Here is a 20,478-nt window from a genome sequence, read left to right as displayed (position 1 = left end):
ACTCTCTTAAACTATCTTAACGTTGCTGTAGAATGCTAATCTCTAACGGTTCGTCGCTGAGCATGTGAGCCTTCATGACCAGCGCAGTGATGGTATAAAACTCATGTCTTTTTCTACAGATAAAAGTCTGGTATGACAAGGTGGGCCATCAGCTAATTGTTACAATTCTGGGAGCAAAAGACTTGCCTCCAAGGGAAGATGGGAGGCCAAGGAACCCTTATGTTAAAATTTACTTCTTGCCTGACAGAAGGTAAGACGAGAAGCAGTGACAGCTAGTATTGTATCATGCATGATGTAGTATCATGATTTAGAAGTTTTCTTAATTTAGTTTTGGCATATATTTTTCGTAGTCTGTAATTTCTGTGTAATAAATGCAACTTTTCATTATTCTGTTACATTTCTGTTTAATTGAAGATGTTATTCCTCATTTTGATCTTTTCTATGTTATTTAATTTGAAATGCTGCTTGTCTTAAAGTCATAATATGTCTTGTAGAGAAGCATCCTACACCTCCAAAGCTGTATTTATTTGGGAGGAGGTTGAGCATTTAAATGCCAAAGTAAAGACCAGACTGTATTGGTCACCAGTATTTTGAAAATGATGAGATGTGAGAGGAAGCCAACGATTTATTTTTTCAAATGCTTTGACTTACTTTGCTACCGTCTACTAGGTCTGGAGTGCTGGCATACTCGTGGGTTTCTAGCATGATGGTAAAATAAAAACAGTTTGAATCATTGTTCCTCCAGTGACAAAAGTAAGAGAAGAACAAAAACAGTAAAGAAATCCTTAGAGCCCAAGTGGAACCAGACATTTATGTATTCCCCTGTGCATCGGCGGGAGTTTCGCGAACGGATGTTGGAGATCACACTCTGGGACCAGGCACGCGTAAGAGAAGAAGAAAGTGAATTTTTGGGAGAGGTATGGACATTGGTAGCATTTCCAGATTATTATTCAATTATTATTATTTTTGACATGGAAAACAAGAGCAGAAAATGTTCTGGGAGACAAAGAATGCAATAGAGGTCAGGCTAACAAGCTAGGATCATATTGATGTTTTTACACCTTGAGAAAGGATTATAGTAGAGTTTGGACTAAACAGGGACCTCTTTGACAGTCTTTGTGTCCTTCGGGAGGCCAGCAGGCAAGAACAGGGGGGTGAGAAAAAGAAAAATGTAGGACAGAGATCGAAAAGTAGGTGTGAGATCAGCAGATGAAAGGGTTTGTAAAAAAGTGTTAACAGAAATTAAAACATTTCAAGGGCTGGATAACACCTGAGAAACCTAAGAAACTGAGAGAAAAAAAATCAGGTTTTGCTGTGAGAATAGTTCAAAGTGTGTTATGATTTCAAGAAAAAAAGTTCCACGTATTTAATCTTTCTCATTGCATGTGTACAGTATACCCATTCAGTGTAAAAATTTCCTCTGCAAAAGAACCTGTAACATTGATCCACATCTGCAAATATTGATGCTATTGACTACTAAGGAGCAATTTCCATTGCTCCAGCTGGAGCACATTGCGTAGCTCTTCACAGTTCATTGGAATTAACTTAAACTTCTCTCACAAGCCCAGAAGTGGTAAAGGTGAGATGGAGACAGTTGTTTCAATATGTTCATTAGCTTGCGTATGGACATTCATTGGCTGAGTGCCTTGTTCCGCTTGGCAGGTGTCCAGTAGAAAACTGAGCATTCCATCTTTCCCACATTCCAAGCTCCAGTGTTGAACTTTTAAAGAATGTACTGCTCCACAAAACATTTCAATATGTTATTCCAACACAGTCAAAAACGAAAAACGCTCCACATAGTACATTATTTGTAGCTTGTAGTAATACAGTATGCTGAAATTGAGTCACTGGGTTTTAAAACCATCCATACTATATACTGTATCTTATTATTTCCCTTTGTGTATCAAGTATCTCTTCTGACTAATTGCTTATATAGTTGTGGGTGGTAGTACAGTGCAAACAATCACAAATTATTTTTCAGCTATTTTTTTTAAATGACGCATTCCCAAAATAAAAATCATTTTCAAAAGTGTGTTGTAAAGTACTCTATGACAATATTCCTGCAGCCCTACAGTAGGTGGTAGACCAGCATGATAATTGCATTCCTATGCAGTCAAAAAACACTTAATGAGTTTTGGAATTGTTAAATGAGGTTATGTTTTCTCACCCTTAATAAGTATAACAACATTTTATTACAAGCATAGTTTTCCTTACTATACAGACACGTTTAAATTAAATCTTCTTAATCTTCTTATTGCCCCTGTGATTATAGTAGATCATTATTAATTAACCAAGGTTCAGATTCATTAGACAATGATTAATAGATATCTAATGGAGAGGTCATTTGGGTTTAGGTAAATCTGCCCATCCTCTGCCCAATGGTTTGGGTGGACACACTCAATAGAAGATGTGATAGATGCATTGTATGTACAGTATGGTGTCCTACTCACTTTCATCATTTCGACCCATTATTGTGGACACTAGTTCAAGGAATGCAATACGAATAGCAGTATGGCCCATGATTGTCATGATTGTTTTGTAGATCCTAATAGAACTAGAGACTGCGCTCCTGGATGACGAGCCTCACTGGTACAAACTCCAGACACATGATGTCTCCTCTCTGCCACTTCCTCTCCCTTCGCCATACCTGCCACGGAGAAAGCTACACAGTGAGAGCCCGACTCGGAGATTGCAGAGTAGGTTACGTTTGGGTTTTCTATAAGTGAAATTAAGCAGCTTGCCTTTTGCATGCCTTTTGTTCATCTGCAGTATACACACAAAATGTGTGTACTTTGTGATGTGGTTTTAGAGGTTTATAAGAACCTGCACATAAGAATGTCCAATGGCTTTGGCACATGATTGTATCTGTGCATGACAATTTGAAGTTAAGAAGGTAAATTCAAATGACCTCTGAAAGGAGACCTGCTATACGAGTTGTAAGGGGTGAAGTTCCACAGAAATTGTAAAAAAAATATATATTTTCAGAAGTAGTTACAAATGAATATTTCACAGCAATTTGCACTTGAGGAATAGTGTTTTAATATACTTAAAGTTTAATACTGACATTTTTGCTGAATAGTTTTAAAAGGTTCCCCCAGGACAACTTGAAGATGAAAAATAAGTGAACCAAATATGTCAACTTCCTAAGTAAGGATGAGAAAAGCATGAGTGCCTCAGCATATTTCTTGGAAAAATGTTAAGTAAAAAGTCTTAAAGGTTATGCTGGTTGTATCGGTTTTCGGTAAGAAAATTGCACAGCCATTATCATCAAGCATATTGTACAGAGTTTAATAATTTCTTTGAAGATTTGAGCATTTTAGTGATTCTTCGGAACATTACCTTTATAACTTCACATTCCATTCACAAGAGTGGAAACATAAAACCAATTGAAACACCTTGCATGTCAGTATTTATTTAGGGGAAAATGACACAATGTTGCACCTAAGCATGAGCCCGATCTGCACAGCCTACTGCAGGCTTTTGGGGGTGGAAAACATACGTGAAGTCCACGCTTGTCTTTCATCCCAGGGGTTACGTTTGTAACAACTAGGGATACAAATGAAATGATTGAAAACTATTTGTATCACCTGTGCCATGATACTGACTTGATGTTCCTTGAATGCCCATGTTCTTTATGGTTTTTGTCTGTTTTTTTTTTGTTTGTTTTTTCTTCACTTCATCCTGATACTTTTCCAGATAAAGGCCCGTATTACAATTCAGGTAAAACAATATGCATGCCTGAAATGACTTGAAAGACTGACTGAGTTTCCTCCCTGCTTCTGTCCCAATGCTGAGCTCTTAAAAAGTGTGGTTTCCCCCATTAGCTAACCCATCTTACCCTCTTACCCTCAAATGCTTCTCTGCTTCCCCCTCTGTTGCATTCAGAGGACAAACTAGTTTTACACTGACACTTTGTTATTGTCAGTGTCTGAGACCTTAATAGCTTCTGGGTGGCTTTCAGAATTATAATAATTCTACTTTCATTTCTTTTTTTTTAATTTCAAGTGAACATCTAGAACATTTGTTTTGCTGTGTGTTTTAAGGATGATAGATAAAAATATTAAACTTTGAAGTTTTCTGCGCTATTTTATGATGACTTTCTGACGTGGCTCTGGAACATATCAAAGAGCCCAGAAAGGTTCTACAACCATACTCACTGTCCGTCTTTGTTAAACTATGATCAAACTATTTGGAAAAGACCAACAATGGCAGCAATGAAAACCCTGCTCCAGCACAGGGACTCTGTGTGCTAAATACATCAGTGCACAGCATTGTGTCCCATTTTAGAATGGTAAAGTATCAGGTTGTATTCCTGGTAATCTCCAAGATGTCCTGGAATAATTAACTCTAATACTTAAATCCTACGAAGAATTTCAGAACTCGCCCTAGCCAAGCCTTTGACATAGTTTGTCCCAAAGACGCAGCCATAAGTATTGGTACTGTTCACATTTCATCACATTTACCCTGCGGCCCTGAAAAATCACTGTATTTTTCTATATTTAACTGTGCAATAATAGCAAAAGAGATTTAATTTGATGCTAGATTCATTTCTTCAACTCTTCAGATAGCCTGAATCACACTGCTCCATAATATTTGTTCTTGGTAAGGAAAGTCTGTTGCATGCATAAAGAGCAAGTAGTGAAGCATTACATATACCCTATGCTATTCATCTACAGCAGGAACTTGCTGTACTGCTTGCTCTTTATGCATGGTGTTAGTGGGACCAATAGGGGTGTTTGCCCTGCAGTTTGTGTGGGACCCATTGCCCCAGAATAGTGATGGGGATACTATACTGTAAAAAAGGTGCCATTCTTTGGACGTAAAACCGAACTCTCAGTGGTCATGTTTCTCGAAAAGAGTAAGTGTTTTACCCCAGTGTCCTGGCCAAATATTTTCATTGTTTTATAAAACTTGAAGATAAGGCTCGTAATATTGCCTTTTAACAATTAAAGACTACTGTGGCTTGATCAGTACAGTACTTGAAAGACACATTAAAGTAGAATTAAAAGGATTTGTGCTGCCTGGAAACATCATTTGATTTCAATCTGACCAAGAGCTCTGCCATACAGTAAGTTCAGGAACCTCCCATGACCATTCGAGATGTACAGTATACCATGATATCTGCCTGATCGTTTAAATCTGAAAATTCAGTACCAAAACAGCACTTAATATACCTCGTGTACTGTACAATAGAGTTTATTTTATGTAGAAATATTAGAAATTTTAATAACAGATAAATAATAAAGTGTAAATAATGTGGGTATAACTGACCCCTACTATTTGTATATTTATTATCAAAGTCTATCATTCTGTAATGGATTGCTTGTCATCTTTTGCTAGGGCATTATTTCCTATGTCTTTATAAATCCCCATGTTTTGTCATTTTCTATTTTTGTAAGTGAGGGTTGCATCTAGGACAAAAAATCTATTTCTGTATTTCGTTTCCTGAGACAGATCTCCGACATGTGTGGTATAGCTATGGTTAATGAACCAAAAAAGTAGTCATAAACAGCAGCAATGTTGTAGGAGGGATGTAAGATGTAGTAGAGGATTGTTTTGCTGTCTCTGACTTGAGAGAGAAATTAAATGATTGATGTACTGTACCTTTCCAAATGCATGCATAAAAGTATCAAAGTATGAATGTACTGAAAAGGGGTTATGCAGCAATATTTATGAGAGTGTTTGAGCTATATTAAGATTTTGAAACAATGTTTAGCAGTCATTTAAAGTCTTGCTCAGGGTGGTGGCTGAAGTTTTAACAGAGGCATGCAGAATTAGAATTGTTCAGATTTTATTGTGATCGATAGCAGTATAAAATACTAAGTTATGGTTTTATTGGAATCAGATTTATGACAGACTTGTAGAAACAGCAGCATAAAGCACTCATGCAAGATAGAAAGGGCTCTGTAGGTAGTGCTTAATAACAGTGTCTTAATTAGATGTAGTCTTGTCCTCTTTTCTGATACTAATACATGCTCTTACATTTTTAACTTAGGGGCTATATAAAGAAGATTTACCCAAAAACTGTTTTCACATTTGACATTTTGTTTACATTTTCTTGGTTTACATTTGTTGGTTTATGTTCTTAAAAAGAAAAGTAAGTAATCTTAAAAAGTAAGCAACGTGCTAATAATTTTAGAGTAAGATAAGATACACCTTTCAGAAAAAAACATTCAATAATGAGCATCTAACTGAAATACTAATAAAAAATGTCTCTGTGGACATTTTAAATTATATCTGGAGCAGTCTTACTTATATTTGGTGTTGACACTCCATTTTATCCATTCTTAGAAAAAGAAACCTTCAGTTGAATTCACCTTCATTTACATTAACTTTCTAACTAAAGTAACATCATTTAGAAGTGTTTACTGAAATGGTTTAAATAGTTATTATTTTATGATGTTTCCTGATTTTTCTCAAATTTAGGACTGCTACACTTAAAGCTAAAAATTAAGATATCCATGAAGAAATACATTTTAAAGTTTTTTGCTAGGATGACTCATGCCCTTTTCAAATCCCGTTTTATAATATCACTTATGATTAGTAATATCATAAGTGATATTAAAAAATAAAAAGCACTCCTCTTTGAAAATCAGCCATCTTGTAGCCAGAACAGGCATTTTTGCCTTCTTGATTTTACTATATGTTGCTGATGTTACATTTATATCTTACCTGCTTCATGAACCCTCCCTGTTGTTCCAAAAAGTGTGTAATTGCTAACAGTCTGTACAGAGTGGAGTGTCCCACTGTGTTTTTTTTTTGTTTTGGCTGCATACAGTATATGTATTTTTTAATTTGCTGTAAAATGGTAGCCCACGTAGAATTAATTTACCTTTACTGACCTCACAAGAGATCACACTCATAGATCTGTAATGGCGCTTCACTAAAGAGAAAAAAAAACAGCTAAATTCAGTCCTCCATCCTGCTTAGATGACACTAAACAACCCTTTTTTCTTCTCTCCATTCTGTCTCAGGATCCCAGAGGATTAGTGACAGTGAAATATCAGATTATGACTGTGATGACGGAATTGGAGTTATATCAGGTAAAGTTATACGGGTAGTATCAGAAAAATGTAGCATAAAAAATAATTTCGAAGATGCTAAAATCTTATATTTATTATTAGCAAAATCACAACGGTGCTGATGTATGTCATACCTGCATCTGCAGTTTATACATACTGTACATTTACTTCAGTTAAGGAATCCCTGTTCAAATGACAAAACCCCTACTGTTCCTATTGTAGAATTTCTTTTTATAAATAATATTTGTTAAAGTGATTTCAATGGGGGCAGCACGGTGGCATAGCTGTTGGCTTTGCTGCCTTGCAGTGCTGCAGCACTGGGTTCAGTGCCTGGGGTGCTGTCTACGTGGAGTTTATATGTTCTCTCCCTGTTCGCGTGGGTTTCCTCTGGGTACTCCAGTTTTCTCCCACAGTCCGAAGACGTACTGGTAGGTTAACTGGCTTCTGGGAAGACTCGCCCTGGTGTGTCTGTGTGTGTCCTGTGACCAACTGGTGTCCCGTCCAGGATGTATCCCCCTTGCACCTGTTGCTTGCCAGCTTGGGCTCTAGCTTCCCTGAGGTTCTTTTTTTTGGATGACAAGGTTTAGAAAATGGAGGGATGGATGTACAGTACTGTAATTTTGAATGACAATAATGTAATAACATAACAGTTATAATTGCAAATGTACCATATACAGTATGAGTGTTTTCTGTCTAACATACTGTATGGTTGTGCATATGACTAGTATTATTCATTACTGTAACTTAGAATCTTGACTGACTGGTATATTTTACAATCTGGCAGCCCTCAGATAGTTAGGCTTTACAATAAATAGATACTGATTATGCATATAATGACACCAATGTACTGTAATTGTAAGATAGATACATCATTGTCTATTTGTACCAACAACTATAAAATAAAATAGACAGCTTACATAGCACAGGTGACCAATCTCATCACAGCAAAACTTTCCAAGTATAATAGATTTTCCATGGATAATTAGATTTTGTTATGATAAGGAAAAGGGTAGAAAGGTGTTACTATACAGTATATACATGTACAGTATAACTTGTACAGTATGTGGCTAAACTCTTGCTTTCTTTTTCTTTTAACACCAAGATAATAGGCTGGGTTATTTAAAGAAACTGAGCTATACTGTATTTGATTTCAGAAAATTATTTTTAATGTGTTTTTGTCACTTTTAATTGCATAATACAGTAACTGAATATAATACATCATATTTGTCTGATAAATTATTGTACAAGGAACAAAAAGATGTCTTAATATTCATGCATTTCAACCTAATCCACACTCTGTTGAATATAAATTAAAACATACTGTACATTGACCTTATGCCTGTTAGCCACTCCTGATTTTTAAGCTAATTAACTTCTCAAGTTCATTGGACTGCACACTGTTATTCAGCAGTTCAGTAAACTGCGACATGGAGACAATGTTTATTCAGCAGAACTTTCCTGGCTGAGTGAATGGCATCCTCCCCCTGAGGACAAGGTACCCCCTCAGGAGTAATGAACCAGGGAGATGCCTCAAGGGTGAAGATGAGAACAAGTAGGGAGAAAGAAGTGGAAAAGGGAGGGAACAGCAGATGATACATATTGTATCTATATATAGCATATACTGTAGATATATAGAGAGTGGAAGTGGGTGAAATTAGAAATGTAGCCTCTTTCTGAGCTTCTGTTTAAAAACGATTCATAGTATCGCATTACATTATGAAACACAATATTGTTTTTTTTATTTTAAAAAGGTCCGTGTGTATCTACTGTAAATGCAGTCCAAAGGATATTTGTTTTTTCAGTTCCATAATCCAATCAAGTTTTCCAAGATTTCCCCTTCCTCCATTGAAGCAATTTCTGTATTCTGACATTTTGTTTAAGACTCGAGCCTCCGAACCGAGCCTCTTCATTTTTACAGTTGCGTTTGACGTCCTGTGTTGGAAAATATTTAGTACATGGGAGTGCACAGAAGAATATTACTAGTACACCATGCCTAACATCTTATCTTTGTTACAATCCTTCTTCACTATTCTGTTCTTTACTCTTCAGTCTGGGACTCTCCCTGATTTACCATTTATTTATCTCATTTATTTCTTTTATAGTTCAAACAGTTCGAACTGTGTATTTCTTTCTTTAACAAATCACTGATCATTCCTCTTCAGCTTGCAGAACTTATTTGAACAATCATATTTATATTTTCAGTAATTAAAATCAGAATACGCCTCCAGCTTTTGAAGATCAAAGCAATCTGTTTTCCCTGTTTGGTCTTATTGTCGTGTATTTCTTATACAGTACTTCTGTTCTGAGGAAATATGTCAAACATACACCCTGGGTCTTTTCTAAATACTGGTAGAGAGCTTGCCAGTACAGTGTTGCCAAAGCACTTCAATGGTAAAATCCTCTTTTGCTCTCTGTTTTAATAATTCCCTACACAATGGGGAGAGGGGAGGTCATAGTCCCTCCCACTCATGGCATTCTGCTTGCGATGTTTTCCACAGAATACAGACATAACGGCAGGGATCTCCAAAGCTCCACACTATCAGTTCCAGAACAAGTGATGTCATCCAACCACTGTTCCAGATCAGGGTCACCTCACCGGGGTGACAGCATGGGCAGGACGCGGTCTCGGTCACCCAGCGTCCCCCCACCCCAGAGGTAATTGAAGGCTACTTTTTTGTGCTGGGAGTTTTTCTCTTGTAGGAGGCATTACAGCTGTACATCATCACCCAGTGGTTTGCAGCATAACACAACTGGGAGATCTCACTGGCTCCCACTCATAGGAAAGGCCATTCTGTAGGCAAGCACATGAAGCATGAACTGTACCCTATGCTACTTGTGTTTTTGTTTTTCTAACATGAAATTTGCAGGTAGTTCGAAATGCACGTATCATTGATTATGAATAAAAGTTGGAACTTCAGCAGACACACGGAGCCTATAACAGAAATCTTGGGCTTTTGTTGTAGTGGAATTCACTGATGTCTAAGGAGTTGCACTGTATCTGCTCTGAGTCTGTAAGCCACTGCAGGGTAGATGAGCACCCATCTCATCAATGCTGTGACTCGGCTTTCACAGTCTGGTGACTATCAATTGCTCAGATTATTGCAAAGGCAAAAATGGAAATCAGAGGTAGAGACTATAAAAGGGCTCACTAACACGGCGCCTGTTACTAAAGGTGATATCACCTCCTTGAAACCTACGCAGTGCCTTATGATGTAGCAGAGTTCACTACTGCCCAGGGAGTGGGGTTGTGTATCCTCTGAGCCTGGGAATGTACAGCAAGTACTGCTGTTTCTAATGACTTTTGATTCCAAAGACACGACAATAAGTAGCATCAGTAACATGGTATGGACAAACTAGCTGCTGATCTTTATGACACAATTAATTAAGTTGTACTGTTGTCATTAACATTCTAGAAAGGGAACCTCAGCACTTTTTGTTTTTTCCTACACTATAGAAATTCATAGTCCTGTTCCAAAACATATTTAGTGATTCCTATACTGCATTAAATTGCATTCAGTTATATAAATGTACAGTCGAATCCCAGTATCCCATGAATTGTGCCATACTATCTACCAAAGTGTGACAGTTGTTAAGCCTGTAATGCTCAACAACTTTTAGGTATCCCCTGTCAAATTATAAAGAATCTTAGCAGGCATTGGAGATCAAGCCATCATCTGTGGCAGAGATCAGGAAAACTTCCCAGAAGCACTTGTGTCAACACACTGTGTGCATTTGCATGCAGCCTGAAATTCAGACTCTTCAGGAAACTTTTTTTTGCACGGTCACAATAGAATTCAATCTTCTCTAATATTTTTTCGTCTGAATGCTTCTTTTATGGTCGTGTCACGGTGGCTTCTTGAATGACAGCTGGTCCATTGAGTACCAGCATTTAAAGATATATATTTTTTCATTACTTAGTTAAATCTTTCAATCTCTCCCCCTTTGAATACGTATAGAGTACTGTATATAGTGTAGGTCTATTTAAATTACAGTATATTTACTGTATAATAACAATATCAAATAAAGCCATATATTAGTCTTTCATTGCTCTCTATAGGTACATTTTTAGCATTTAGGACTCAGAAGGATCGGTAGTTTATATTTCCAGTGGTTCTTTTTTTCTGAAAATCAATACGAACAACAGACCATTTTTCTCTCACTTCTCTTAATATTTTTTGAACTGAGAAATGCTTCAGAAAATGAGCAAAGAATGTTATCCTTAGAGCATGAAATTTTAAATTCTGGTTAGAAGGTGCAGCTTTCTGAAACAGTGGATTTGAAACACTTGGATATCCCATGTTTGCAGATTAATTTCTGTAATCTCTACCCTCCCCCCCCCCCCCCCCCCCCTTGACTTCCGGACTGCCTCTCTTATCATGAATAGTTGCGTGGTAGAGCTAATGCTTTTCTGTTCTGCAGCCGCAGCTTGGATCAGCCTTCGCGCGGTAGCAGGTCCTCCCCAACACAGTACAATACGATGAGTCGAATGGACAGGCATCGAATGGCAGAAGACCACTACTCCCCAGACAGGTAGTCACTGCCCTAAGCACTTTCTCTTCTAGGTTTTTGCAGAGTATCCAGTGTCCAGAGCCAATTGTCTCATTAAGGAACAGTTGATTTTCCCTCTACACTGCAATGGACTATTACTATTGTATTCATGGGTGTTATAAATGACAACTTTTGCCATGGAATGGGTTGCACTCTGTCATATTGTTTTCTGCCAGCAATCATGTTTAAGGGTAGGAAAATTAGCAAGGCTAATGTCAATTTCTCCTGTATGTTTTTCCAGTGCCGTGATCATCTGTTACAGTTGATCTCACGTGAATTGAATATAATCTGTGTGATAGATATCACTATAGATATACAGTAGATATAGATATAAAGATATAGATATAAATATAGAGTGGAGGTGAATTAGGAGGTTTTTCAAACTAGTATTATGTTGGCTAGTGTTGGTTCATCAATTGTGTTTTTTCACTTTGGTGTGCTCGTCATCTGAACTATTTGAATTAAATCTTTTGTGAGTGATGGTTTGGTTTAAAAAGGAGAACTGATAAGCTTTGAATACACAACACACCAAAACTTGATTTTTTAAAAGCCTGACAATAGTGTTTCTTAGTACTGTAAATATCTTCTCCTTAAACAGCTGACTGGTGAATGCCCTGATCCCAAAGTTTTTAGGCACGCCCGTGAAAGAAACCACACCTCTGAGAATTCAAAGGAGTAATATACTGTACACAGATCATTAATGTTTTACATCTTCCCTTACAATATTCTTACAGGTTTGCAGGATTTTTTTATGGCTGCTTTTCTGTGTGTCTTTTAACTGTGGTCATTTTATCTCTGAAACCGGAATAACTCACCACCTCTGCTATCCTCCCTGTCTTCATGAAGTTGACGTCACCAACTTCCTTTTGGGCAACATATCTGTTACCAGCAATAACAAGCATCTGGATTGTAGTGTGTTACATAACTATGTATAGATCTGTAATCAAAAGTGCATGCCCAGAGTCGCTTGGCATATATTTTCATACTTTATTCATTCCAATTAACTTGATTTCATATTCCAGAAGCAGAGCTGTAATCAGAGTTGTAAGTAAAGAATGCACTTCTCTAAATTGTATGTGACAATACTCAGTAAACTGTTTTCCAGGTTCCAATGGACTGTTTTTCTTTCAAACAAGCAATTAAAATGGACTATGTTGAAACTTTGAAAAATAGAACAGCATTTTACGTTTTTTCTGAATACTGCATGTCCATAGTGTTGTCTTAGGAACAGAAAAACCAAAAGGAAGTGTTCACCTAAGCAGATGTAAACACTTCTAACTGTCTTACTAATATGCAAAGTTTTAGCTTATACAGTATGCTGTAAAATGAACATTCTCAATATCCATTGGTTTTTATTGGTAGAAACACAAAACATCCTGAGCGTATTCTGTCAAATACAATATCAAGTATTATGAATATATATTGTGTCATAAAAAGGTATATGAACCCTGGCAGGGGAACCTCTTTTACCATAATACGTACTGTAGATGGAAAAGTTGATAGAAAAACAAACATTTTCCTGCAGTGCTGAAGGCAGTACTTCAGGGTTAAGTGAGAATGTTGATTTTACACAGTAGGTTAAATATTTTGTGACTTTTCAGGATGCCGGGAATCACCTAAGTCAGTTCTGGGGACACACAAGCATCACTGCAGCCTGTTAAGAATCCCTGCTCTGGTATTTCTGCCATGTGAGAGAGGGACAATATGTCCACAGCATTAATTCTGTGGCCAAAGGTGTACTATACTTGTTTTTGTGTATGAATATGTTTTAACAAAAACAGATGGGCACTGACCGATCTGCTGAGACGAGTCGTAATTATAGGCTTTTACCCATGTTTGTCAGACTTGCTCAGTGACAGATGTACAAAAGAACATTGTGGGCTTTGGCGTTTTCAGAACATTTAATCATCTGGTACAACTCATACTACTTTTCCAGAACCACATATTCACATATTCTTCTTCTTCTCTTCTGTAGTGCCTATGACTTTAACCTTTCTTCATTCAACTCCATTCATCCGTTTTTCTGTTTTGTTTTTTTGACATGAATGCAGCCAGTTTCTCACTCTACCTCGGTCCAGACACAGTCAACCTATTGAACATCATCACAAGGAACCCAGGTATACTGTTACCTGAGTCTGATTTGGTGTACAGGTGCATGAGTGTCCAACTCGTTTAAACTGTCTGAGGTATTGCTTGAATGATGACAGTGCGTGTTGATATAGTGGCACTGGCACTCTACAGCTTTTGTATACTGCAAATACACACAAATAGGGTATATATCTTACTGTATATACCGTATTGTGATGTTTTACAGTATGTTGCATTCCGAAAAATGCAAAAAAAGTAATCTATAAAAATTAGCATACAGTTCAGCCAACATGTTTATGATAAAAAAAGGAATAAGAAGTCACAGGGTTAATATCTGTTATACTGTAAATGACTTCCCTAGTATTACTATGTGTGCTCACTTCCAATCAAATTCACCCTCAGCTCCCAAATTTGTGTCATTGCCATTGACAGCACAATGTGTGTGGTGTGGTGAGGAAGTATATATTTTCCTAGAAATGATAAATATATACTGAACCGTCTACTATACTGTAAGTCACGTGTCTGATGTTGCTTTCACTACAACAGGTAAGCTCTGTGGAGTGGTAGCTGCTGTGCATTTGTGCTCCCCTCAGCTAAGCTCTCCCAAAGTCTGTCATATTCTATCATATAATTGATCAGCCTCACATCTCTACATTGCCCATTATTCATAAGCTAGCCGTTTCATCAATATCATTTCTGTTTTCAAGGTTTAACACACTGTTCTTGCTGGGAAAGACTAGATCAATACCATGCCTAAATATACTTTGGGAGGCTTTTTCTATAACATCAATCGATTCTATAACCCCAAAATGTACTTAATATTTTTATGCATATTGTGGCTAAGATAAAGTATGTTTGATTTTTTTTAATGAGAAGTAAATTATTACATTCATATTACAAATATATTTATTTCATCTTGCAGTGCAAAGAATTGGAAGAGAATGAAAGTGATTGATCATGAACCATAATCTACCGGCCCTTAATGTACACTGAAAATGTACAGTGAGATCAGTTATACAATAATTGAGTTTCACACTCTTCAATAATTTATGTATGAATACCTGTTAATACACTTACTCTCCTGTTATCCGTGCTTAGAAGCCCAACTGGGCCCAATTGGTTTGCTTTTACAACAGTGCCACAAGAACTGAGAGTTGTGCATGAAGTCATACAGTGCATAATGCTGTTTTCCAATGGAATGAGATGTACATGTGTCACTAAATAATAATATTAAAACTAACAAAAGCAGGGATTAAACCTTCTTGACGGCATCAGAGATTAAGGGTGGCTGTGCTTTAAATTTACTTATGCTTAGAAATTCAAAGAAAAGCAAATCCCTATCAACCTTTTCCTTTGAATGCACACAAATGCACCATATTACCACTTCTTCTGCTAGTGTGGCTTAAGCTAAAATGGTATATGAATGTAACATAGTAACTCATGTAATTCGTACCATGAAATGTAGACCAGCAGAAAGAAGTTCCCCTTCTTTGTTTGCATTTTATGTAGTGTATACAGTATAAAGAGTTTATACATGCTATACACTTACTCTGGGTGCCATGGTAGCCTGGTGAATATAGTAGTTAGCATAACGTATTTATGTGATAGCTTGTTGTGGATTGCCTTTCATTATTTTGTCAGTTTGTTCCTTAAGACAGTAAACAAAAGCTCAAGCCGTTCAATATTTTCCTTCCCCATTTTTTCCAATGTTTTGTCTGTCTTTTGACCAACTGTAAAATCTTTTGGCAGCAACAACCATGCCATGTACCCCCTCTATCGTGAAGATGCAGTCAGGTTACTGCGTTCCCATAAGATGTCCCGTACTTATTCTGAGGGCGCATACAATGATCTTGAGAGGTATTCATGCTAAGAGTTCCTTTTCCTTGTTTTTCTTTTAATTTTCTTTTTCTGTGTCCCACATTATCCCACAAATCAGGACAAGTTCAAGCTACAGTAGCTTGCCAATCTGCTTTAGAAAAAAAGCACTCAGCAATCTTTATCATCATAGTTTATTATCGCCTCCAGTAAATGTGTTATCGCCTTTTAAATTAAAATGTAATAATTCATTACATTATTTTTAAAAGACAAAATCCTGATCTTCTGGATACTTGTTTATGGAATTTAAGAAATGTGGTACCTTCTGAAAAAAACAGAACAAAACCAAAGCCTGACTCAAATGCCATGGTAGTACCTTGCACAAATCAGTAGAACTGGAAGGATTTAAACACATGGAAACAATTTCAATTTGAAAAAGTGACACTGTCATCAGTCATTTTCCCAGGGATGATAAATACTGTATACACTGCTTAGACTTTGTATTGTTCCATTCTTTTAACAGTTTTCCTTTCATGGTTTCCCTTCTTTCTAGAAAAAATTTCTGTTGAACTTTTAACATTTTAAGCTAACAATTACATCTGGCTAGTTTTGTATATTTGTAGTCCAAAACAATTCAAGTTAGCTCAGTGGATGTGTACAGTACAATGACACCAGTTCAAATTCACTGCTTGTGTATCATCTATCGCCTACCTTAAATTGTTACAATCTAATTTTTTAAGATTCTGATCAATAAGCAATCAGTAAAGATGATAATAATAATAATAATAATAATAATTGCTTACACTTACAGTATATAGCGCTTTTCTGGACACTCCACACAAAGCACTTTACAGGTAATGGGGACTCCCCTCCACCACCACCAGTGTGCAGCCCCACCTGGACGATGCGACGCAGCCATAGTGCGCCAGAACGCTCACCACACATCAGCTATCAGTGGGGAGGAGAGCAGAGTAATGAAGCCAATTTATAGATGGGGATTATTAGGAGGCCATGATTGGTAAGGCCAATGGGAAATTTTGGCCAGTTACACCCCTACTCTTTTTGAGAAAGATAGGCTATAAAAATGTTTATTAAGATTTTCTCTCAGCTGTGTCACACAGCTTTTCTTCTGCAAATTAAACTGTATTAACAGTCACAATTGTCAGAATAATAGAAACATAGTAGAAGCTTTGAGAGCATTGGTGATGCTCTTTATACATACTTTAACTTGTGATTGTATCTAAGACATCTGAACAATAGGGTATACTAAAATATTTTATACAGTACTAAGTTGACATTTAATCCATTCATCCATGATGTTCCATGAAGTGAATAGCATTTGCTTTTTAAGAAAAAGTTGAATCCATATCTTTGAAGATCACAAATAGTGATTGAGTAAAAATAGCCTTTTGTTCAAGCCCATTCTATTGCAGTGTCATTTACTGTAGGAGCGAAGAAAGTAACACAGGGATAATGTTCTGTCATATTACCTATTTCAAAAAATAATTTTCAAAGGAACTTAGAAAAACAAAGGGATTTGAATCTTTACATTATTTGACATTTACTGCAATAACTAAAGCACAGACTGGCTATAGACAAAAAGTTAAAGCTACTATTTCTTAACTGTCAAATTAAGATTAAGACACATGGAAAGTTCAAAATAGCTTTCCACACTGACAGTGTAATGACAATGTATTGACAATGTTAATGCTAATGAGGAAGTGTTAATTTTGGTTCTAGATATTAAACGATTTAATGAACTGACTTTAATTATAGGTGTAATTACAGATGTACTATCTGACATTTCTGGCTTAAAAGGGGCATCAGTGAAATCTGATACTACTTAACATCTTCAAAGCTGCTTCTGTCACAATTATTTTTACCTGTGATGTAATATTTTCAGGTGATTTAAAGATCTGGATAATCTGGCTCAAACCTGTGCTCATGGACCTCAGCCTGCATGCAGGGGAACACTGGAACCCCCCTTCCAATCACTCTCAATGTCAAAATAAAAGTGTACAGGAAAAAGAAATGACTCAAAATTAGGGGTAGCAGAATATATTGATTATTCGATCAATTCTCCAGATCTTTAAATCATCTGAAAATATTACACTTCCTCATTAGCATTAACATTGTCAATATCTGAGTGTGGAAAGCTATTTTTAACTCTCCATGTGTCTTAATCGTAATGTCACAGTGAAGAAATAGTAGCTTTAACTTTTTGTCTATAGCCAGTCTGTGCTTTAGTTATTGCAGTAAATTTCAAATAAAAAAAAACACACAACTGACTCTTCCAAATTGGGTATAACAAAATAATGATCAATCCTAAATTTGGAAGAAAAAAGCATTTTACTTACTAACTGATAAGCCGCTTCAATGTTCCATTCAGTTCAGTTTAATACAAGCTTTGTTATCCTTTTGGGAAACTTTGTTTTACAGCACAGTCCAATTCCAAATAGCAACAAAGAAAGATAAACATTACCAACAAAGAAGACAGTACAGCAGTGTTTCAGGAGACAGAAGAATTACATTCCATACGACTCTTGATCTGCCCCAATAGTTTTTACTGCTTATCTGCACTAATTTCCCCAGCCTTTTACAATAAACAGCACTGGTGTTGCCAGGCCAACAAGGGAGACAGTACAGTATGTTAAAACACTTTCAATAAATTATATGATTTTTCATTTTTAACATTTGTGGTATATGTGGGCTACAATTATGAAATTGCATATACTGTAGCAGACTTCAAAGTGATGAAAGTTTTTTATCTAAGCTACAGATCTTTCAAAGGGACGCTATAGCATAAATAAAGACAGAGAAATATAGTAAGGAGCTAAAGCTGGCAGAAAAGAAGGGATGCATTCAATGCTATATACAGTATGTTGTGATGCCATCTTCTCCCTCTTACAGTATATTATGGAGGTTGTTTCCACATAAATAGGAGACAAATGTATTTCTGATATCACTAAAACAGTTTTACAATAAAAATATTTTTAGATTATTTTTGTGTCAAATATACAAATATAAGAAGTAGTGTCCCTTTCAGAGTTCTGAAGAATGACTTTGTCTCTTCTGTGGTTCTGTGTAAAGAGCTTTACAGTAAGTGACTTCAAATCAAACCTTTTAGTTCTTATTGGGAGAAAGAAGGCAAGTTGGGACAGGAAGAGGAGCTGGTGTGTTCCATTTGCATACATGATACTATTTTAATTGTTGATTTGGGTTTCAGACTTCGTTACAAGTCACATCTCGCTTCAGTTCCTTGAAGCATCCCTGTCTGAAATGTCATTTCTATGTTCTGCATTTTTCCCACTTTATTCAATTTAGATGTTTCTTCCAGTTTGGACTATATCATAATATCATTAAACAGAGCTAGTTGGGAGAGCTATTATGTAGTGCACATTTAGTAAAGCTAGGAAACTGGCAGGTATTTCTGAGCCAGATGGGATTCTGAATGCGGGTCTGATGTTAACACACCAGGTGGCTGTCATGCCAGAAACCATATTACACTAGATATATATAAACTAAAAGGAAAGCTGTGAACTTGTTCTACCAAAATGTTCTACCATTAATATTAAGATTATTGCCAGTAATCATTAGTATCATTAAATATTTGTATTATAAGAATGACTGCCATGCTTCAAGAACTGAAGCAAAGTCTTTGGTTCCATATCATAATACTTAAAATAATGCTAAAAATGCAAGGCTTCAGGAATGTGACTTCTGTGACATACTGTAAGTAGATACAATGTTTCCTTGTCTGTCTTGTGTCATGGTCTGTTCAGGAGGATTAGGCGGGAAAGGAGAATGCTTAATGCCTATGACGACTCATTCAATTCTCCTGAAAGGTACATTAGAAATACAGTACTGTACTGTACGTGCTGCCCTAGATATACTGTAGATTAGAAATGCATATAGAGATTCCAGGTAACTTTGTAGATTAAACAGACATCTTAGATTTACAGCTGTAACCTGCTTTTAGTGATCTGCTTTCAATGTATCAGGCTGTCATTTTTTTCAGCACCTACTGTATGCCATCTTCTTTTTTTAATGTTCTTCACACACTGAGAAAACGCGCGGTTTCTTCTGCAGAATACAGTAGCCTGGAAATTCCTGTAAACCTAAAATTGTCATTACTTTTCCAAAAGATGAGAAAACACTTTTAGAATTACTGTTATTATTTTAACAGTTGTTAGTAGTAAAAATCTTGATTATGTTTTTTGTTTTCATTTTTTATTTTATCTAATTATTTGTTATTTATTTCTATATAAGTGAAAGTAACTTTAATATTCATTATTTAATATACAGTACTGTATGTACTATAATATATTCATTATTTTAATTCTGTGCACAGCAATTTTTCCCATTGTCATAAATGTTGGTAAATACAAATATCTATGATATTGCCTATGTAGCCTTAAGCCTTTTAGATCAAATTATAATTGAAAGAGTAAGCAGGCTGAACATACTGTAATTCTCACCAGCTGGTCAACACTTGTTTAAATAAAGATGGGATCCAATATTTCAATATGCCAGGAGAGATAATGTAATCTGAAATAAGCGTTGGATGTTATATAACCACTTATTTCTTTAGGAAATGTAAGACTGCATTTAAATACAAATTCATCATGCAAAGATTTAAAAACCTAAACCTCAAGAAAATGTCAATGAGGTCAGAAGAGACAGAGTCCTCAATACATCAATGCAATTAAATGAAATTAATTATCTGACTAAAACTAAATTATCTGACAGAGTACAGTATGTGATATTTTTGTGATTACATGTGAATGGAAAAAATAATAACAACACAGTTTTATTTAAAACGTGAATGCATATGAGAATTGCTTAAAAGAAATGCCAGGTCTGTCTATGTAAAAATGCCTCTTTCCTGTTGACAATTACGAATTTCCTTGTGAAATTTTGTATGTACTTTAAGGTGTTAGACACATACTGTATGTTCAACATGCCATTTGATGAGCACAACTACAAAACTAGCCTGATCAGTATG

General features: G+C 36.2%; 2 protein-coding genes across 2 annotated transcripts in view; both read left to right on the top strand.

The window, feature by feature from the left end:
* LOC148822998 (regulating synaptic membrane exocytosis protein 2-like) overlaps nt 1-9,681 on the top strand; it is a 55,975-nt gene extending 46,294 nt beyond the window's left edge. Inside the window, exons 9-14 of the mRNA XM_088928599.1 lie at nt 120-250; nt 746-917; nt 2,543-2,696; nt 3,697-3,720; nt 6,975-7,043; nt 9,521-9,681. Coding sequence (XP_088784725.1) covers nt 120-250; nt 746-917; nt 2,543-2,696; nt 3,697-3,720; nt 6,975-7,043; nt 9,521-9,681 — 711 coding nt within the window. The remainder of the gene's footprint in view (nt 1-119; nt 251-745; nt 918-2,542; nt 2,697-3,696; nt 3,721-6,974; nt 7,044-9,520) is intronic.
* Nucleotides 9,682-11,447: 1,766 nt separating this feature from the next.
* Nucleotides 11,448-20,478, top strand: part of LOC148822997 (regulating synaptic membrane exocytosis protein 2-like) — a 43,456-nt gene continuing 34,425 nt past the window's right edge. Inside the window, exon 1 of the mRNA XM_088928598.1 lies at nt 11,448-11,552. Within this exon, the coding sequence (XP_088784724.1) occupies nt 11,500-11,552 (53 nt within the window). The 5' untranslated portion in view covers nt 11,448-11,499. The remainder of the gene's footprint in view (nt 11,553-20,478) is intronic.

This window comes from Atractosteus spatula, chromosome 12, assembly GCF_055471065.1.
Source record: "Atractosteus spatula isolate fAtrSpa1 chromosome 12, fAtrSpa1.hap1, whole genome shotgun sequence".
Taxonomy (NCBI): domain Eukaryota; kingdom Metazoa; phylum Chordata; class Actinopteri; order Semionotiformes; family Lepisosteidae; genus Atractosteus; species Atractosteus spatula.
Note: the sequence above shows the minus strand (reverse complement) of the source record. Positions and strands in the feature narration are given on the sequence as shown.